The 17,237-nt window shown below is 44.1% G+C and overlaps 1 protein-coding gene across 1 annotated transcript in view; it reads right to left on the bottom strand.

Moving 5' to 3' along the window:
* The window catches only part of LOC146854204 (solute carrier family 23 member 1-like), a 186,597-nt gene that overhangs the window by 95,465 nt on the left and 73,895 nt on the right, over positions 1–17,237 (bottom strand). Inside the window, exon 5 of the mRNA XM_085650523.1 lies at positions 8,203–8,384. Within this exon, the coding sequence (XP_085506649.1) occupies positions 8,203–8,384 (182 nt within the window). The remainder of the gene's footprint in view (positions 1–8,202; positions 8,385–17,237) is intronic.

The raw sequence follows: 17,237 nt of genomic DNA, 5'->3' as shown, positions 1-17,237 counted from the left end.
ATCATACTAGTTGAACATGAGGGTCTGAGTTCCGCTCACGCAGGAATTACAGCTAAAGTTTCATTACTGAAGCACCACTATTGGTGGCCAGATATATCAAAACAGACCAAGGACTTTTTCCTTAAATGTGACATCTGCTAGCCGATGAAAGGGTCCACTACAGTACGTCCAGCACAGACACCTCTATAGATTTCAGACAAGCCTTTGGCTTTAGTGTATTTCGATCACTGCAGCCCCTTATAATCGGATGGGGCTTACAAGTATATCTTGGTTGCAGTGGATTTATGCTCCTGATTCCTGTGGGTTTGGCCACAGCGCTCTGCTGATGCTGGGACTGTTATAAAGGATTTGAGAGTCTTTATCGGGACATATGCAATTGGCGCACTAAACTCCAACCAGGGTCAGGTATTTAGCTCTCTTGCTTACAAACAAGTCATGGGAAGTTTGTGTGTGGCCTTGCGCTATTCCTCCCCATACCATCCTGAGGGAAATTTGGTCATTGAGAAGAAAACCATGACTAAAAGCAGTCCTTAACAGCAAGGTGGCAGTTGGACACTTAACAACATGCTAAGAAAATCCCTAGGGGGTCATACTCCTTAGGAACTCCTGTTTGGTGTGAGAATGTGGGTAACAGTGGCAGCTAGAACACTATTTGACATCAATGAATGTTTGGTTGTTTTACAGGAAATCAATTAATTCCGGGCAGTACATAGCATTGTTCAAGTAAAATGCACCACCACTGGGGAAGTGAAGGTTGTGCTGGCAAGACCTGACTGGGTCCCAAAGACTGGGGACCTGGTCAGAGAGACAATAGTGGACAAGAAATAATTTGGGCCATCTTACAGAGCACCTGTCCTGGCTGTCGGAGGCACTAGAACTGCACTTCTTCCACCACTTGCCTGTCTTAGAGACAAGAGGTTTGTCTCTATTGATATGATCAAACCACACTACGTAGCTGATTCTCAAAAGTAGGCCACGTGTGCTCCTGGGTAGCCTCCGCACTCCTCTCACTACCGAACAGGAAGTTCAGATGGAAGCTTTAATAATGACAGAAGATTCCACTCTCCAAAAACAAGCTGGAAACAACACTGAAATGATACTTCTCCCTGTTGGAACAACTACAGCTGTACAATCAATAAGTACAGAAATTTCTATTCGGAACATCAATGACGTCTATGTAAATATGCCACAGACCGAGTCATCTCCCAGATCTACAAAACCTGCTGAGCTGCCAAAAATGGACCGGACAGCATCTGGCTACTTCGTGCATTATGACGATTTCTCATTGGATTCAAGTGAACCTGAACTGCTACCACCGCATCTTCATTGCAGCTACGGGTGTATGCTGTCTACCTTTGGATGAAAAAGACTTACTTCATCCCTCCCTGGTTACATCTCTGGATTACAATGGGATTACTTTTCCTGGTACTCTGGATTGGTTTGGTGACTGTCTTTTTCCTACTTCTGAATATTTCCCAGAACGCTCCGTAGCACATCTTGTGAACTTGGTTCTTAAACCACATGCATCATCACACCGTGAACTAAGGGACCTGTTCCTGGTGAACATTACAGCAGTTCCAGTTCCTGAAGGAATAGTGTGGGACAGGGCATTGTATGATGTACATGGTCCTACTGAACGTTTGCAAATTCCTTATTTGTTTCAAATTTCCTTAAATGATATCATCACCTCTTGTACTTTCTCTGATGATTGGGACATTGAAACTGTGCATAATTTGCTTGAATATCTAGAGCCGTCAGCTGCATTTTCTAATGATGAATTGTATGATGGTACATCTAATTATGGAGACATGTTCTGTTATGAACATTATGGTAAACAAAACTAATATCCCATGTGCTGTTTACGATTACACACAATGGAAACACAGCCCATTACTGCAAAAAAGGAGTTTAAAGACATTTGCACAAAAGTTTGCTTATTTTTCAGATTTTGACACATCAGACCTAGCCTTGTATTATTATAGGCTTGCCCCTAAACCTGCAAATACAAATGTGCTAACAAACACCAAGCTGATATACTCTGCTCCCATTATTTCCCAACTGTCTATACAGGGTTTAGACTTTTGGAAAGACACCATAGACACAAAATCTATCTGGGGGACAAAAAATTGGCAGGCTCGAGGAACTAATGCCTTATTTAGAGCATGCCTCATACCACATAAAATGATTTTCCCAAACAAAACAGTGCAGCAAACATCTTGTCTTGGTATAGCCAAAGTGAAGGATTTGACGTGTTATAACACTTGGAGAACTGGCAGCACTTAACACACTTCAAATAGGATACGCTAGATACCATGAAACGCAATGGTTCTTGCAATTCATCAGACCCCAATTGGAAGGGATGGTTGGTTTGGTCAACAGACACAAGTAGGTGTCAATCTAGATTTATGGGTAAAATGGACGGGTTTAGGATCAATTGGCCTGATCAACAATATGTACAGTCAGAAAACTCAGGGGTGGTGACATCATATAGTGTTGGGAAGTTGTGCCTAGATTGGCTAAAGACCTCAACACTTTCCCAGGTGAAGCAACACTTGTCCCTTCTTTCTGATGACATGGATCTCAGTTTCTTTTTTAATTGGTTCCCCAAAACCCCCGTCAAAAGCACTTCTTGTACAGAATATACAACAAACTGTAGAATATTTCACATCAGGAAGCTGCTGAGAGATTGTGCGAGATTGACTGTGTTAATTTAGAAAAGGCTTTGGCTGTTGCTGACAATGGTATGACCACATTAACATGCAGAATTTATTCACTGGGCAACATAGTGTCTGCTGCAATTGACATAATAGAACATGATATGTCTATCCTGCAACATGGGCAATCACAACTGTGGTCCATTGTGTTGTTAAGCTGGACGTTGCAAACATTGCGTTCTGGCCACGTGCCGTGGCGTTACATCAACAGCACAAGTCTGTTTTCTGCATACTATCTAACTGAAAGACAGATTATGATGGCACAAAGAGATGCAAAATATACTATGTTACACATTGAAAAATTAGACCAATTACATTTCGCCGTGCCTGAGACACCATCCACAGATTGGATAATCCATGGTTACATCCCCCTAACAGTCACGACTTTCCAATTCCAATATTGTCTCCATTAGCAACAGGTAGGAAGATATGAAGCGCTAGGTGAATGTTGTGTGCATGAGTATTGGGAATTACCGTTCAGGTTTAGATGCAGAAAAGGGGACACAGAAATTTTCCTTAGTAGTTCCGACTGTGAAGATGCTTTAAGTGGGTCCTTAGTTTGCTAAGACATTTCTCTCCACGGGGCATGCAATGCTTTGGTAGTGAACTTGTCTTGTTATTTAAAGGGTTCTCCAGCTGCCATGATTCATCCTGTGTTCAAGCTGCTCTCGAATGGAAGCTATTTGATGCTGAATGATCAAGGTTGCTGTGGAATGGAACCGGGATAGAAGCCATTGTTTCTTGCTAACATCTGTTTAAATATTTCTTCAATTTACTTTTACATTTTGCTTCTTCAGGTATCCGTCCATGGTAATCTGGAAGTTTATTCCACGGATTCACTGATATAACCATGAAGGAAGCTGTTTCAAAACATGCTGGGAGACAATAAAACCAGCTCAGCTCGAACGTAGCAGTCTCCCTTGGCAGTAAGCCTTAATGCGCTCCTTTAAGTACCTAGGTCCGCTGGCAAACTGGCAGCCATCGAAGTTTCGCTTGATACGCTAAGACCGACAAGAATTTCAGAATTTTGTAGAATAACGAGACTGCCATATTCTGCATAACCTATAAGTGCTGGATCAGATATTCAGGAAGACCAAGATACAGTTCATTAGCATAGTCCAACCTGAATAGAATTAGTGATCTAACCACTGTTATTTGGGCCTCATGAGGAAGCAAATAGAGAAACTTCCTCAGCATGCAGAAGATCCAAAAACAGGACTTCACCACAGCCAACACCTGCCAAATGCAAGCTCGCTATCGAACAATACACCCAAATTTCGTGCCACTGCAGTTGGTGGGAGCGGTGGAGGAACACTTTCAGGCCAGGCCCCAACCCATCAAGGACAAGGGTCCCGTCTCAATAATAAGACTTCCGTCTTATCTGGGTTTCACTGCAATCTATTGGCCCTCAACCAATCTAACAATGCCACCATACAGTTAGCAAAGGCAACCTTCACTCACTCAGACTCCCCATTATACGTGAGCAGGAGTTGAGTATCATCTGCATAAGAGATGATCTTGATATTACAGGATTCCACCAAATAAGCCTAGGGAGAGATTTAACTATTAAAGAGTGTGGGACTACGGTAGGAGCCTTGCAGCACCCCCCATTTTAACTCTTTACCTCCCAAGGAGTATGGTTTTATCCAAACCACTTGCTCACGGCCATCGAGGAAAGAGCCCAACCAACTCAACACAGAGCCTACTACTCCCATCTGTTTTAACCTGTAGAAGAGGATGTGATGATCCACTCTATCATAAGCTACTGACAGGTCTAACAGCACCAGAGCCACGTTGTGGCCAGAGTCCAGATTGAACTTAATGGACTCATACCTCCAACAGTGTGGTCTCGATACAGTGGCTGGCTCTGAACCCTGATTGTGAGAGGCAATGCAAGTTATTTTCCGCTAAGTTGGTGGTAAGTTGCCAGTTTACCACCTTCTCCAACACCTTGGAAGCTGCTGGCAGCAGCAAGACTGGACTGAAATTTGCTAAGCAATCAGGGTTAGCATTGGACTTTTTAAATAACAGAATCACCCTGGCCTTTTTCCAGTCATTGGGCACTAAGCCTGAGTCGAGGGAAATAGCAAATAGCTTCTGATACACCAGAGCAATAATGTCCGAGATTGACTTCAAAATGTGGGGTGGTATCGTATCCATTGGGGACCCTGACCTGCAGTTTAAGAATGCAGCTGTTACATCCTCTACTGATAGCCCCAAAAAAGTGGCCAGTGGAGGATGTAGTAGTTGCTCTACTGGGTCTGCTAACGCAGACCTGTCAAAATGTTATTATCCCCTGCCATATTCGCCTGGATTCTTATGATGTTCTCCTAAAAAAAATCACTCAAACGGGAGCAAAGGGACTGACTGGGTTCCAACAGGGGGGACGTATCTTTGGAATCAGTTAAATTAGATACAATTTTGAAGATCTCCCTCCCATCGTTATTGGCCTCTTTTAAATCACTGGGAGTAGAAAATGCTAAGAGTCCTCTTGATATTTTCATGACAGGATTTCAGGGACAGTTTATAAGTGGTCTTATCAGAGTCCAAATATGCATGCAGCCACAATCTTTCTAGCTTCTTACCTGCTCCTCTTTCCAGAGCTAGTTCCTTTGTGAACCAGCGAGCTGAAAGCGTCTTTGTCTTCTCTCTAGAGGACAAGGCAGGGCTACAAGTTCTGAAACCCCCTTAAGCCAGGAGCTGATTATCCTGTCCCTCTCCCTGACGGGATGTGGAATATCAGGTTTATAGTCCACAAGAGTACTCCTTAACTCATCAAGGGCAACCCTGCTTTAGCATCTATTTTCATAATGTAGCAGTGCAGGGCGGGGCTTTTTCTACATCTTCCAGTTTCCAAGCGAAAGACAAAAGGAAGTGGTCTGACCAAGGCACTGGCTGGGGGGATCCCCCTTTTAGAGTTGTGTTAGAGAATATACAATCAATCGTATGATCAGCACTATGGGTAGGCCCAGCAGTAGTTTTCACTAAACTAAAAGATGCTAGAGATTCCAATAAATGCTTAACTAATGATTCCTCTGCCAACTCTAAGTGGATGGTAAAATCCAAATCCAAGTGAAATTGGCATATGAAATGTATTTAGGAGCTAGTACTTGATCCAGGGAAGAGAGAAAGTCTCCTGGGTGGCTATAGACTAATATCCCAGACAGGCAGTGCTGTCTATCAATGGAAAAGCTAAAGCCCAAGGATTCTGCTCCTGTCATCCCCCCAGGCTTAAAACTCTTACATTCATATATTCTTTTAAAAACTATTGCCACCCCACATCCTCTACCTCTCACCCTGTCTGAATGCACACAGACATTGTATTTATACAAGAATAACATTGGTTCGATAAACATATTGAAAATGTCTCTCTGAGAATAAGTGAGCACGAGTGACTGAGAAAAAAGTTCTGTACAGTTTCCAAGATCCCTGAGTGGTCAGGGTTGTCATGTTCAGTGGTTGCCAGAGACCATTTGCACCCTGATAAGGTTAGGGAGGCTTATGGTGGCACTGTGAGCTAGCTGGTCTCTAGGCCAACATATCCTGCGAGAGTGTCCAGAATCAGTCTAGACACCAAGCACTTAGTTTATGTTGTCCAACAAACGGATTAGTGGGAACTACACAACACCTCTTGATAATGAGATCTAAAATTTGAAAAATTTTCCCACCATTTGGTAGCATCCTACATTAGAGCCCCTTAGCCACTGGAGTCGTCATGCTGGGTGGGAATGAATAGTCGGTGGCACTGATTTTACTTCTCTTCAGTCAATGACATGCTTCACATGTTTGATGTTAGTTTGAAGGAATAACCACTGTTGAAATGTCAACACCTTTAGTGTTTGGTCAGAAGGAATCGATTTTTTTAAAAAAAGACAACATTTATAGACCGTAACAGTTCCTTAAGAATAGAGTAAGAGAGATTCAGACAGCCAATTAGGCCTTAGAAGAATGTGCAGTGTCTCCAAGAGGGTTAGAGTGTGCCGAGAAAGAGTGAAGGTACTCCTATATGGATCTAGAAGTGCCCTCACACACCCAAACAGGTGTATAGCATCATCATCGGGCTGGTGCTCCTCGTGGGGGTGGCGCTGCAGTCCCTCACGGGCCCGTTTGACGGGGCTCTTTGTCGGAGATCTTCAAGGAGTTTGCCGCATTTGTGCATGGGGGTGTGTGGGGCTAGATGGAAGTGGTGTAGTGAGTGAGGTCTAAAAAGAGCCCAAGGACACTTACAATTTATTAAGGATGTCCTAGGGGTCTGGATTAAAATATATCACGGGGATGGAGAAGCAATCTCAGTTGCCTGTGTGAGAGGGGAAAATGAAAAAAATACAATCCCTCTTCTCTCACCCGTGTAGTGGATAGTGTGAGTGTGTCAAGGGGTCGACATGTTTCGCGCCATACATAGTCCCTAGTGGATCTGGGGGCGCTTCATCAGGACCAAAAGAGTAAAGTATGTCAAATGGGAGTCGGGAAAGAGACACCCTATAAACCCATGAGTCCTAAATGTAGGAGATATAGTTGAAAAGATAGAAAAGAGACACGTCGCCTACTCACATAACGGTTCCATTCCGCCATCTCCTTCTGTGTACTACTCCACCACTGAGACTAGATCCTTACCCGGCTACCAGGAGACATTGGCCCACGTGTCTCCAGCTTACATCTTAGTCAACGGATCTCTGTGTCTCCTTCATATACATATATGAGAGATATTCTTGCCACTTTATGGTCAGTTCACATTGTCCCACCTCCTCCCCGGCGTCTGGCTCCAGTACAGGCTTAGGGCTTTGATACTTCATGTTTCCCTCCCATTGCCATCTCGGTTACATTGGGAATCTCACTATTTGATCCCGTTCCAAAATGGCCGCCCCAAAAGAACGCCAGACGACAATATCGTCATTACGTTCCAACACGTGTCACGTGCACTCCCCTGCTCCAATCCCGTAGGGTGTGTATATTTTGGATACCGCTGCCCTGAGTTGCCGTCCAGCAGCCGAAGCTGCTGGACGGCACACCCCCATGCACAAATGCGGCAAACTCCTTGAAGATCTCCGACAAAGAGCCCCGTCAAACGGGCCCGTGAGGGACTGCAGCGCCACCCCCACGAGGAGCACCAGCCCGATGATGATGCTATGCACCTGTTTGGGTGTGTGAGGGCACTTCTAGGAGTACCTTCACTCTTTCTCGGCACACTCTAACCCTCTTGGAGACACTGCACATTCTTCTAAGGCCTAATTGGCTGTCTGAATCTCTCTTACTCTATTCTTAAGGAACTGTTACCATCTTACTGCTATTGCAATTAATTTGGGAGCCCTGGTACAGGACCTTTTCTAACAGCTCCTCGTCCCCCCTCCTTTGTTGATATAACATTTATAGACCAACATTTTCCACCATGGCACACACTTTTCAAGTGTTAATAGAAGGTAACATTTGGAAACAGGATTCAACCCTTGAATCTCAAAAGAATTGATAAGTAAGAAGAGGTAAAACTTACATGGCTGAAATCCCCCAGTGTGAACCAGCATCATTGCCTGCCGACTCGAAGAGAGGCAAAGCAATGAGACAGATAGTTGGGGTGATTGTCAATGGTCCAATGAAGCGCATGAGAAGTCCAATCAGACCAGTGAATCCCACGAAGATTTGGAAACAGGAAGCAACCATGACGGCACCTTGAATCTGGAAAAGAAGCGGAAGCGGGAAGAATGCAAAAGAGGAAACGGTGTGAGAGAGATTGAGGGGAGCAAGACAAAGGAATAGAGAAAAAACAATGCGGAGAGGAAGGCAAAGAAAAACATGAGGCATAAGAAGGAATAAACAAAAAATATACATACGGTAAAGTAAGCATCATAGAGGGTACCATTCATCGAAGGTTAGAAGGAGTGCATAAATGAAGATATCTTTTCAAAATGGTGTGGGGAAGTATATTATTGATTACAGAAGAAGAGAGAAAAAGGAGGGGAGAGTAAAGGAAGGGTTGGTTCATTTGAAAGGGAAGAGGAACAGAAAAATAATTGAATTGATTGAGTAGGAAGATAATTTTAGGAAAAAGGAATAGAACCCAATGGGAGCAGTTATAAGATGATTAGGTGGTATTAGTGGGGCATAAGAGAAAGAAGTTGGAAAAGGTACCAAAAACATTCAAATTACAAACCAAAACAATTTCAGCACATGTATGCTCTCTGTTAATACATAACATCAATTGTAGTCCTTCCATTGCGACTCCTGAAATCCCTTGCACTACATGTAGCTCTAATTGTTAACATGCAGTCTCTGGCCTTTCTGTTAATTCATTCCCCATATGAAGCCCCTGGTTATCCTCTACCCAGAGCATATGTCATTGAGTTCTAATTAGCACTCCATTTGTTTAGTTCTGCCAGTTCAATTCAGTCTTCTCCTGCAAATCCTGGTGATTTATATACCCTACCCATCTTAATATTCACTTCATACTCTACATGTACTTTAGAAGCATTACCTTTCTATTCTTTCTTCACCTTTCTATTCTTTTCTCACCAATCTATACTTTTGCTCTTGTGTTCTTGTGTCACAATAAGCTGTGCAAACTATAGCCACCTGTCACTTCTAATTTGTATTCACCTTCCACCTATGCTTCATTCATTTTGAAAAAACAAAATCTGTTTATTGATTTTTGTTGTTTTTCTAATTACATTATGCATCACAAAACTGCAGTGAACCCAAAATAAAATGTAAGGAAGTTCACAAAGAAGAATATTCACAATAAATTTCTGAAGAGTGAGATCAGCGGTCTTTAGTAGTTATGGACTCTATCATAGTCTTGGGAATATGGTGGAAGTCAACTACAGATCTTATTTAATACAAACATAAACAACAGAAACAAATAGCCAACTTGTATGTCTAGGCTCAATATACTATAAACAATTATGAAGTGTATTTTGGGAGTAAACAACAGCTACTGCATGTTAGTGACAAGGAACACATCAGAGATTTAGAGGACATCTAATCAAGGGCTGTTGGATCAATATCACCCGGGTCCTCAAACCTCACACGATTTCATCCCACCAGTGGGCTATTCTTATAATACAGACATTCATATTTTCTCTGGGCACAGAGCCAATGTTTCAGAGGTAGCCCCCTTAATCAGGTCAGACTGCCATCTAGGAAACAGAGGGAAGGGTCCAGATCGCCAATGCATAGAAATACAGGGTCTGGCCAGCACCATGGCCAAATTCAGAAACCTATTGCCATCAGGACTGCTCCTCAGTCTGGCCACTAGGCCACACAGATAGGCCTCAGGTGTATGCAGGCCCTCCCTCTGCAGTAACCAGTGATCTCTGTCCAGTGTAACTGAATTTCAGGGCAAGATCCGATCATGTGATGATAATCTGCATCACAAAGATCACGAGGGCAGCACCAATTTGTGTCTTTGTCTATGAGATTTAGCCTATCAAGGGGACATGTCAGTCATGAGGAGGTTGTTAAATGGAGTGTATTGGAATCTTATATTCCTGGAGACTCTTTTGACGTGATGTAAGGACCTATTCTAATCTTTGGCAGACCATTCCTAATCCAGGTTAGTTTTGCACTTGGGGCCTTATTTAAATGTTTTTTTGCGCAGGGCACTCAGCAAGTCACTTTGATGCGGTGCCCTGCATCAAATGAAAAGGGCAGGAATGCACCGTATCTATGAAATTCAGTACATTCCTATCATCTTCCACTCTGCCGGCGCACACTCGGCTACCTTGCGCCAGCAAATGCACCCTTGCTGCATGGTGCAAGGGTGTCTGCATTACAGGAATGATTGTTTTTGTGCAGGAAGGAAGACCAGTCAATGAAAGCATTGTCCTCTTTCTATGTGTGCTGCAGAATGCAGCACACATAGAAAGAGGTTAAAAGAAGGAGAAATAAAGTTATTTCTCCTTGTTACGCCACCCTGGGGAGGCTCATGGTTTTGACGCATTCCCAGATTTACTCTATGTTGTAAATCTGGGAATGTGTCAAAATTCATGGGTGTTGCGTGGGAACACCCACTGCAACACTCATGGCATGCCTCCACAACACCATGTGAGGCAATGCAGCGTCTTGAACAGCGTTGCCTTACACCATATCTACGAGGCCATGAGAAGCCACGCAGTGTGGCTTTCTGCGGCCTTGTGGATATGGGTTTGCACTGTGCACCAACCGAAAGGTCAAAATAAGTGACATTTTGGTGACGCACGGGGCATGTAAATAAGCCCCTTGGGTTTAATGTGGGTTGAAGGAGATTTAGTCATATCTAGTAGTAATTTGTAAAACCATTTTACAAGTTTGCAGCCATATCTGGCTGTGAAATACAATTGAAAACCTGCCTGAGTGGCATCTGATCCAAAATGGCATTTGACATTTTGGGATAGCATTGAATAAATAAGGAAGTAGATGGGTGGCAACCCAGATTCATCCACCAGTTAAGTTGGGGTGAGAAGTTATCTTTCCCAGTACCGAGCATCAGTAACCCAGACTTCAACCAAGGAGCCATAGTGGGGACTTCAAAGTTGCTAGATTTATTCAGGAATCCCCGTCAATGGGGCAGTCCGTGCATAAAGTCGAGTACTGACTGTCTTACAAACACATTGAATCCATCATCTCAATGTCCGCTCTATTCTGAAGTTCGCCATGTCATTCCCTCGACCCAGCTTCCTGATAAGTAAAACAGCCAGCAGAGCCAACTCTTTGAGATGTCCCCATCCAGCCATCTGGCCATGCCCTAGATTTGTGGAGCAAAGTCTGGGCAGCCCAGCCCCCCATCAGCCAGTGGGAGACGCAGTTTCAAGGGCTGGCTTGTGCCGTTACCCAGCAGACACATAATTCTTGATAGATGCCTTCAGGTCTCTGAACCAGCAATCCAGGATCCACATAGGTAATTACTAAAAAACTTAACGTAATCTTGAAAGGGCTACAATATTATTTCAGCCGCGGTCCGCGCAGGTCACAGAGGTGGGGCGGTGGGGACGGGCGGGGGGGATTTCGAGGGACAATCGTCTGTCGGAATCTTCCCTCACCTGGCCCCACCGCTGATACCTGCACGTTCCGCGGCTGTATTATTCAGTGAGATTGTCCCCTTTATCAATAATTTGAGCTAGATCCAGAAGTCCATATTTGCCTTTAAACTGTGCGGAGCTGGGCAGAAATTACCATCTCTGAGGTCAGTCAAATTGTGATAAATATTATAGGAACACAAAAGATGCCATGAAAATTGTGGGGGGCGATTTCAAAAGGCAATTCAAACTGCTGAGCTTAGAGTTTTCGTTCCTCTAGACAGATGAAGATGACTTATGGTCAGTCCCAGCTCTTGAGATTCCCTCCATTAATAAATGGACACCTACTGCAGTAAAAATTAACACACTTACTCTAAACCAAGGTTCACAAGACTGTAAAGGCAGAACCAACTTTTAGGACAGGGTCTCACACTTTTACCCACATCAACTCCACCAGCCTAATTGCTTATATGTTGCTGGACCTCAAGTCCATTCATGCCAAGATAGCGATCACAACACTTTGGCTCTCAAGCTTAACTTAAATATTAAAGGGCAATCTGATATCACAAGAGAGCTGCTAGATAAGACTGAGAGTAACAAGTAATAGATGCAGGGTTAAATGGACCATTATGAAGAAATTACAGGAGATCATTAGCCATACGTATAGCCTGGTGGCTGATGGAATGGAGGAAGTGGCGTCTCTGCCTCCAACAGGGGCTCCTGGAGTACGGCTGGGGCCATTCTCTAGGATCCATAAATATATTTTTGACAAATTGAGAAACATATTTTTTGTTGAGGCCAGGCACGTGATCCAGAGGAAGCGCCCTGGTACAACAAACACTATAGGGAACGTCAAAACCAATTTGGTAGCAGCGATAAAAAAACAAGACAGGGCCCTGATTCAGGTAGCAAGAGGCGTCCATAAAAAGGCTCTCACAGTTGCTAAAAAGGAGTGGGAGCGGGGAAGGTGCGAGAGTCTGCTAGAAGCTGCTAAGTGAAAAGACCACCATGCCTTTTGGAATTTGGTGTCCTCAGGCACCAGGGAAGGGCTCAGTTCCATTGAAACCAATATTACAGCCAGTGACTGGGTAGCCCACTTCTCCAGACTATATGTGCAGGCTAAAGAACTGACCACTGTTCTTAGTGATCCAACGGCCCTGGGACTATTAAATATGAGTATTAGGAAGGTGGAAGACACATTGAGGAGGCCTTGAATGAAACCCCTGCTCCTGGGCACCGTCCCATTGGTCATGAAATTTCAGCCCCGGAAATATACCTAGCCAATAAGTGCATTGTACCTAATAAAGTGCCAGGACTGGACAAAATTCCAAGTGATTTATTCCGGAGCGAGATTGACATAGGTACCACTTATTTTTCACCCCTGCTTACTGCTTTATTGAATGGGATGCCATTGTCCTTGATGTGGGCCAAACTGAAATCATACCCCTACATGCCATAAAAGAGCCTCAAGGCTCATCCCTCAGCCCAACCATCTTCAGCACATACATGAACCACCTGTCCAACATCATCAAAAGCCATGGACCAAACATCATCTCCTATGCCTGCAACACCTAACTCATCCTCTCTCTGACTAACAATTCAAGAACCATCAAAGACAAGTTCCAAAGATGCAGGAAAGAGGTTGCCAATGGGATGAACAACAACTACCTCAAACTCAATACAGACATGACAGAAGTACTCATCTGTGGGAAAGTCAAGGACACACACTGAAATAACAAACAGTAGCTCCAGGAGCTGGGCCCAACCCCGAAACCCACTGAACATGCCCCAAACCTCGGCATCAACCTCAACCTCAACAGCCAGCTATCCACGAGGAAGCAAATCTGCACCGCCTCCACTGCTTGCTTCTTCACGCACCAAATGCTCAGGAAGGTTTTCAGACGGCTCCTGACCAACACCAGGCAACTATCAAGCAGGTTCATGTCACCAGCAGACTCGACTTATGCAACTATCTCTACGTAGAAATATCAGCCGAACTCATGAAGAAACTCCAGACAATCCAGAACACAGTGGCTAGGCTCATCCTTTTACCTCCCCAGATAGACCCATAGAACCCCTCACCTCAGGAGGAAACTCCACTGGCTACCAGTCATGAAAGATGCCAGTACAAGCTACTAACCCATGCATACAAGGCAATACACAATGAAGGGCCTGCATATCTCAACAAATGCGTGATCTTTCACCAAGAAACTCAGATCCGTATCGCTCAGCCTAACTGCCAGCCATTGTATCAGCTGCTCCTTCTCCCACCTGACGGCTAAGACCTGGAACAACCTCCCCCTACACCTCATAGCCTCACCATCGCGCCAGCAATTCAGGAAGAACCTCAAGAACTGGATGTTCAACCAAAAGGAGAACAAGCAGCATAATCCAACAGCACCAAGAGACCCTCACGGGTGAGCAGCCGCACTCTACAAGTCCAGATTGACTGATATATAACCCTGTGAAATGCCAGTCAATTATAGACCTATTAGTCTAATCATTAGCTACTGAAGCTATTTATCAGAGTTATTCTTGGCGGATTACAGCAATGGCTGGCTGAAAATGATATTATGTCTCCGTTACAGGCCGGCTTTATGGGAGGCCACAAGCCTGAATGACCAGTTGTCCCGGCTCTTGATGTTACATTGGAAAGTGGTCACTCTGCGGGGTGGTCCACTGCATGTCGTATTTGTGGGCATTTGCTCCACCTTTGATTTAGTCCCTATGCCGACCCTCTGGTGGGTTCTATAAGAGATGGTGGGACCCAACTATTTACTAGATATTATTGAGAGGTTGCTTGATAACAACTAACTAATAATAACAGGTGTGGTCAGACTTGCGAGTTGACAGAGCTGTTCCCTGTGAGCAAAGGGGGTAGGGCAGGGGTGTGTACATGCTCCTACATTATTCTCACTCTTTATCAATGGTGTTAATATTTTTAGAACAGAGTGATAATTATGCCTCTAAGTTAGCAAACATGAGGATTCCACCCCTCATGTTTGCCAATGACACCCTCCTCCTCTCTAAGTCTCCCATGGGCCTCCAACATTTCTTAAATCTGTATGGTGGGGCCTAGAAATAAATGTGGGCATGACTAAATATAAGATACTGAATCCAGGGCACTTGACTAGAGCCAACCCGATATGAGCAGGGACTCCCCTTGAGGGAGCACCCACTTTCACGTATCTGGGCATCACATGAACAGAACACCTGGGTGGCAGGTACAAATTACACAATGTAGGCTAAAACTAGAGCAAGTTGAAGGAGGTATAATTAATCTGACACATAGCTCACAGTTTCAACCCGCACACCCGGCACCGCAGGTATATCAACAATAAGCCCTGGGGACAGTTTCCTTTGGAGCAGAGCTGTGGGGTCTTTTTGATGCATCTGCATTAGAATTAATGTGTCTATTTGTTGTCAGTCCCATTAGCACTCCCCTACTCCCTCCTAGACTCGATCTCGGGTTAAGAGCCCTATAAGATAAAACAGGTCTATGGCCCATCCTTACATGGTGCCTGGCACACGCTGCATGGATGTGCACAAAGTGCTTTTTTCTAGTGCCCTTTCCCTATGCCATAGCACAATCCGCACTAGAAAAAAGCACTTTCCCTCTGCCACCATGGTGGTCGTACTGTAATAGTGCCGGTAGAACCACTGACTTATTGTCGGACAGTCTCCTGCCGATACGATGGCGGTCAGCGGTCTGACCATTCACCATCCAAATGAGGCCCTTATTTTTGTGGGCACCTGTAATATACCCTGGATCAAGTATGTGAAAGCCATCTTGGGAGAGATTGGGTTCACAACTTTGTGGCGTGCCCATGGAGAGGCAAAGATGATATCCAAGTCTAACATAAAACTAGTCTACTTGCAGTAGAGCGATTCCTTAATACACTCCCAGGTAAGCCGAGGCTCTTTGACTGAAGTCTTTCTCACAGTCCTAGACTCCTTTTGAAGACGTCCTGGATGAGATAGAGCCTTCCCTCGCTAGGAGCCTGTATTTGCTCTTTCACTAAGGGATCTTACCTCTCCACTCATTCCCCCAAAAGTGGGCCAAAGCCCCCAGGGCAGACGATTGGCGTTGCCCAGCCTGTGGAGAATTTTATGAGACCTTAGAACACGTAATGTTTTTTTGCCCGGCTTATACGATCAGTAGACGTTGCTAGTTACTCTCACTATGGGGCTGATTCCAATGTCATTCGGAAAGCATTCCTACCAAATCAGTTCCTGAATGATTTCCTCACGACTCAGATTGGGGGAATCCGATCGAGCGATTTGGATGTATCCGGAAGCTTCCGGATACAATTCGGTCAGACTCCCATTTACTTCAATGGGAGCCTGTGTTCCGAACGAGTACACAGGGTCGCATTGATGAAAGGGGTGGTTAGGGAAAACCGTGCACCCTGTGGAGCTCACCCCATGGTGCCTGCCACAATGTGCATCGTTGGAAAGGGTGGTCCCTTGGGTACCCCCACGGGCCCTATTTGGAAGGCCCCGGCTGAAGGGGGGCCTGCTATGGGCCTCCAAAGACAGATTCCGGCAGCCGATTTGTTCTGGAGAAATTGATTCAGAACGGCTGCCCAAATCGGTTATCGTACTCGCTGGCTCGGAAACCAAGTCAATACAGCTGTACGATTCGGCTCCGAAAGACACGACCTGTCCCAATGCCTTTAGGAACCGATTCGGACAGCCCTTTCGGTTTCCAGGCATCGTACTCGGTCTTTATAAAGTGTGTACGATTCATCAGAAACAAGGGTTCCAGATTGGATGCGGCAAACACAAATCTAATTCGGAGCTCTTCCGAACGACATCGGAATCGACCCCTAGGTCGGAACTTGAGCATCAGGGAGCATAAAGTTACCCTACGGATATAAAAAAACGATTCAGGCAAGCTACCAATTTTTGCGCTTACACGATTTTTTCAGGCCATGTGGAGAGCTAGGGCAAAGATATGTGGCTCCGCTGAGAAGCACACCGGCGCTGCTGTCCTGAGATGTGAAACAATAAATGTATTAAGTATAATCATATCCAGCTCAATTATAGGTGATTTAGAATCTGATTGACTTTTTCCATCTTTCTTTGTGAGTTCCCCAATTTTTATGACTGAATGCAATCATATTTTTTAAGTTTTAATGGCAACATTGCACATAAGTGTGTCTTGATCGAGGGCTGTTTCAATTCTGAGTTTTGGTACCATGTTTTTACCATTACATATTACAATGTGTTTTATCTACAATTTATTATTTTCTATGTGCTATATGGCCCTTGTACCAAAATAAAATTCTTCAAGCTGAACTGAAAATCTTGCTCTACAAAATTTATTTTTATCAATAAATTAAATATTTTAAAATTCTAATAAATTAAATATTTATATTTACCCTAAAAAAGTCTATATAAATACTATTAATTTGCAAAATAACGACTGAAAAGTATAATTTTAGATATTATATTAATATAAGTTATCAACTTTACACGTATTTAATAACAAATGACATACTTTGTATATTACCAAATCAACCTACAAACACATGTA

Source organism: Triturus cristatus, chromosome 4_1 (genome assembly GCF_964204655.1).
Source record: "Triturus cristatus chromosome 4_1, aTriCri1.1, whole genome shotgun sequence".
Lineage (NCBI taxonomy): Eukaryota > Metazoa > Chordata > Amphibia > Caudata > Salamandridae > Triturus > Triturus cristatus.
This window is presented reverse-complemented; position numbering and strand designations above follow the sequence as displayed.